Raw genomic sequence first — 4,628 nt, forward strand, 5'->3', positions numbered from 1 at the left:
GACTATCAGTTTAACTGCCTTACAGAGATTTCTATCTGACGCAGTTCTAAATTTCCGGTTTAAAGGCGCGATAAAAGAAACGCGCGCGGGGCTGGATTCTGAAATATGCTAATGCTTGGAAATTCGTTGTGGTAGGTATTATGCTAATGCGATTCCACCTCGTCTTTTTAGACGCTTTTAACGCATTTACGTTTTCACCGAAAGACGCATAAACGCTCGTCCGTGCGCACTCACGTGTCCAAACATATTGGAATGCCCACAATCACGTTTCTCGCTTTCTCAAACTTCTCTCCTGGAATTTCTCCCGCCCATATTTTCTACACGCGTGCGAAGCTCCGCGTGCATATACGCCAGACATCATCCTCGTCCCTGTCCTGCTGATGTAACAAAATGACAATTAGTCGGTCATAGATCGAAGAGATGTAAGAAATCTCGTTATTTTTAATAAAGAAACGCTCAGGACGCATTCTACATGTGTTGCATGCAAAATTAAATTTTACTCTACGACAGGCTACCAGCCTGTCCATTCATTAAAGTCACCGTTTTGTCACCGCGCTGCCGGGCGTAATCACGCACGGCTCCGGAGCGTAACAACGCTTGACAGAAAGAACGCGGTAAAAGTGGAACGTAGGCACTTGATAGCCAGCAGCCCAGCCGGCCCCATTCTGAATACAAAAGCGTAAATACACTCGGGCGTAAACGTGTCTCGAGAGTGAGCAATCCTCAACCTTGACATTTTCTCAGTTTAACAGCTTTCGAGCATTAAATCATCTATACGATCGCACGCGATCGTGATCTTCTCCTGGGAACAAATAAAATGTTGGGACTTAGTCGCAAACGAGCGTTAAAGATCGAAAAATACTAGGATTACAGTTAATTACGAAGCGCTTCGTTACTTTTATGAGAGGAAAAAAGGACAGAGAGAGAGAGAGAGAGAGAGAGAGAAATCCTTTCTTACAATGTATTTATGTACAGGAAGCGTGCTCGTGCATATTTTCTGTGGATCAATGGAGAACTATTACCTCTTGTATCACGATTTCTTTTATTTCCTCAGTACATTGTCAAAAGAACAAAAAGGACGAGGATAAGAAAGACGAGGAATTCAAGTGTCCCGAGGGCCAGGGTAACGGTAACTTCGCCGATCCAGCGACCTGTAGGAGGTTTTATCAGGTAATTCATATCATTATTAATTTATCAGGTAACAATATTATATCTAGCACATTATTTTGGATTACTTTTATTATCGGTCAGCTCTCGATTATTCATCTCTGCTACGATTATTCGCCTCGTGATTGTACGTTCATAATTTGTTTTCCATCAAAAGTGCGTCGATGGATATCCTTACTTGAACCGATGTCCGTCGGGCTTGCACTTCGACGACATCAGCAAATTCTGTACCTTCAGAAATGAGGCGCGATGCGGACCCATCGAGGCCAGTAAGCGAACACTTTTACTTTACATAGATATTTTACACTGATTTTATAAAACGAACAAGATTTAGAGAAAAAACCGCGGATCTTCAAAAAGTGATTTTTCTAACGATACAGTTGTTGCTTTTTGAGATCGCCATTCCTAGGGGCCTATTCTGTAAATCTTAACAACATTATTACGTGGATATAATAGATAAGCTGATAACGTTAACGTTTACAAAATAGACCCCTTCGTCTCTGTTTATTCGTCAAAATATATAATTTCCAGCGGGAGTAGTTGGCGCGGTCTTCACAGGCTTCACAGCTCTAACGATGGTGTCCTTTAATTTCTAGCGCCGGCACCGATCACCGAGCCACCGACGGATTTGGCCGAGCGCTGCGACACGTCGAACTGCCAGCTGCCGTACTGCTTCTGTTCCAGAGACGGCACGATCATTCCCGGTGGTCTTCAACCGGAGGAGGTAAAACGGCTACCTGATTGCAAATCCTCGTGATGTGATCTATCGGTCGGTTCAAACGTAAATACAACGACCTGAATGATTCCAGACGCCGCAAATGATAATAATGACGTTCGATGGTGCGATAAATCACAATAACTTCGATCACTATCAAAAGATATTCACCCAAGATCGCCTGAATCCCAACAACTGTCCGTTGAGGGGCACGTTCTTCATCTCTCACGAGTACTGCAACTACAATATGGTCCAGAGCCTGGCGCACGACGGACACGAGATTGCGACCGAGACGATCTCGTGAGTAACGCGAATATACTTGGGGTGCGTACTTTTAGGATTATTTTGCTTGACGAGGTAAAATGTTTTCAGACTCCAGAAAGGCCTGGAAGACAAAGGCTACGAGGAGTGGGTCGGCGAGATGATTGGAATGCGCGAAATACTGAAGCACTTCAGTAATATCTCAACCGGCGAGGTCGTCGGTATGCGAGCGCCTTACTTGAAACCCGGTCGCAACACTCAGTACAAAGTGCTCGAGGACTTTGGATACATATACGACAGCAGCATAGGTATCTCGCCGCTAAAGGTGCCGATCTGGCCGTACACCCTTGACTACAAAATTCCGCACGAATGTAAAGCGGGTACTTGTCCTACCAAATCGTTCCAAGGTAATAGAATCGTAACGAAGATCTAGTCTCGTCTGTTCAACGTAGAACAGAAATATAATGAATAATGCATTTGATATTGGAATTTTTAAAGAAACTTTTATCCATTATCGCAGGCATTTGGGAACTACCTCTGAATGCACATTATGTGGAGAGTTACGAAGGTGGACATTGTCCTTACTTGGATCAATGCGTTCTTCATAATCACGATCCCGAGGAAGTGTTCGACTGGTTGCAGGAGGACTTCAACAGATATTACGAACAGAACAGAGCGCCGTACATGATGCCTTTCCACACCAATTGGTTCCAAATCAAGGAATTGGAACGCGGTCTGTCGAAATTTCTCGATTGGGTGGTAACGCTGTGAGTCATCATGCATAAAGCATATGTCTATCGAGAATTTCGATATTTTAAAATAAACCTGGGACATTTACAGACCCGACGTTTACTTCGTAACCGCCACGCAGGCGTTAACGTGGATGACCGATCCAAAACCGATTAAAGCACTGCACAACTTCGAAGGGTGGTCGTGTAAAAAGAAAGAGAATTTGCCCGGACCGCCGTGCAACAATGCGCACAAGTGCGCCTTAGACTTCAAGCCTGCCGAAGCAAATTTCACAACGACTAGGTAAAAATTGATTCAACTGTCGACGAAACATTATAGAATTATTAAATAATTACTAAATATTTTAGCAAACTATATTTAAACTATATTTATGTTAATTGTTAACAGGTATATGGAAACGTGTAGAGAGTGCCCGAACAAGTATCCCTGGTTAGGAGACTCGAAGGGTACAGGACTATACAACGATAATTACAATCCTGAAAAGAAATAGGAGTGTCACTCGAGTGAATTAGATTTAATTTAGCGCAAGTGATTCGCGTTTCGTTGTCATAAAAGAAAAGTAGATGTCTTGAGTGTGCGCGTGATATAGAGATCCATTGTCGATTACTACTCGCGTCAAGCATCTCACTTTCTAATATGGGAGAAACCTCTTATAAAATTTCAATTTGCATCTCGAATGTACGAGTCAGTATGCGTAAACTTATACACCTATCTCCGTATGCTCGACAGCGTTCGCATCTATTAATACGTTAAGTGTGTACCGCTCAATCTGAAAGAGAAAATAAAACGTCTCGATGCTACATAAAATCTAATAAAAAATCTGCCTTTTATTTCTCGAGGACAGCAGAGAGAGTAGCTTGAATTAATTACTCTTATATACAACATTCCCTTATTTGTCTTACTTTAAATGGCGTCTTGTTTTCGTTTTAGCCGGAACGCTATATATTTTAAATATATATATTTTTAAGTATATATACAACGTGTCTACATTCATTGCATCGAACCGCACTGTCTATCTGCAGGATACGCAATCAAGATGGCGCAATCACTTCTAACGGTTTTAAATAATTAATTAACGCACCGGGAACCACTCTTCCAATACTTGACTATATTTAACACGTTCTGAAAAAAGAAACAAGAGCAGCCATGTAACATTTCAAGTCAAATTAAGATAAACAGATTCTTAACGACAAAATACATGCATTTTGCAATGCAAACAGTACATCCTTTCACTTTTAATTCTCTTTTCAAGAGTGGAGAAGAGCACATTACCTGGCTCGGGAAAGAGTTCCGGATGTCGTATGATATAATCTCTCATTCTAGTGTCACGTTCCCCATGAAAATCTTCAACGAACTTCTTCGCAATTTGCGATACAATGTATCCTCCTATCACACACGCTATATGCTTCTGTATTCCTAAGCAAAAAAATATACTTTGAGATCCTACACCAGTAAGTACTTATCAAACTTGTTATTCAAAGCCTACAATTCCAGATTTAATCCTGATCCCGTTATAAAGTAAGACTAATGACAAATCAATTGTGGCGATCATAGCGCCGAGAGATGTGCGCTGCTCTAACGAGCCGAAGATCCGAGTTCAAATCTGACCAAAAGTCGTTGATTTTTATCCGTTTCGCCACACATAAAATCGATGTTGAATACATATATAGTTGTAAACTATAGATTATTAACCAAGTAAAATCTAAAAAAAAAAAAAAAAAAAAATGTATAGATA

General features: G+C 41.3%; 2 protein-coding genes across 2 annotated transcripts; one reads left to right on the forward strand and one right to left on the reverse strand.

Moving 5' to 3' along the window:
- Nucleotides 1-801: 801 nt before the first annotated feature.
- Nucleotides 802-3,598, forward strand: LOC112468074. The gene is made up of 8 exons (XM_025037105.1): nt 802-1,170; nt 1,325-1,436; nt 1,764-1,891; nt 1,977-2,182; nt 2,255-2,550; nt 2,664-2,910; nt 2,984-3,175; nt 3,281-3,598. The coding sequence occupies exons 1-8, from the start codon at nt 901-903 to the stop codon at nt 3,381-3,383; spliced, it is 1,554 nt and encodes a 517-aa protein (XP_024892873.1). The 5' UTR covers nt 802-900; the 3' UTR covers nt 3,384-3,598.
- Nucleotides 3,599-3,700: 102 nt separating this feature from the next.
- Nucleotides 3,701-4,336, reverse strand: LOC112468073 (NADH dehydrogenase [ubiquinone] 1 subunit C2; the record flags this gene model as incomplete). The annotated part of the gene is made up of 2 exons (XM_025037104.1): nt 3,701-4,015; nt 4,166-4,336. Coding segments are annotated over 2 exons (221 nt in total), but the record flags the coding sequence as incomplete, so codon positions are not given.
- Between the last annotated feature and the right edge of the window lie 292 nt (nt 4,337-4,628).

This window comes from Temnothorax curvispinosus, unplaced genomic scaffold, assembly GCF_003070985.1.
Source record: "Temnothorax curvispinosus isolate PA1 unplaced genomic scaffold, ASM307098v1 QBEX01018025.1, whole genome shotgun sequence".
In the NCBI taxonomy this organism is placed as follows: Eukaryota; Metazoa; Arthropoda; class Insecta; order Hymenoptera; family Formicidae; genus Temnothorax; species Temnothorax curvispinosus.

Bases quoted from the DNA above. Each gene is read 5' to 3' on its own strand.
- LOC112468074 (XM_025037105.1), top strand. From the start codon at position 901: ATGAGAGGAAAAAAGGACAGAGAGAGAGAGAGAGAGAGAGAGAGAAAT. The intron at 1,437-1,763 runs GTAAGCGAACAC...TTTAATTTCTAG, and splicing joins ATGCGGACCCATCGAGGCCA to CGCCGGCACCGATCACCGAG. The intron at 3,176-3,280 runs GTAAAAATTGAT...AATTGTTAACAG, and splicing joins GCAAATTTCACAACGACTAG to GTATATGGAAACGTGTAGAG.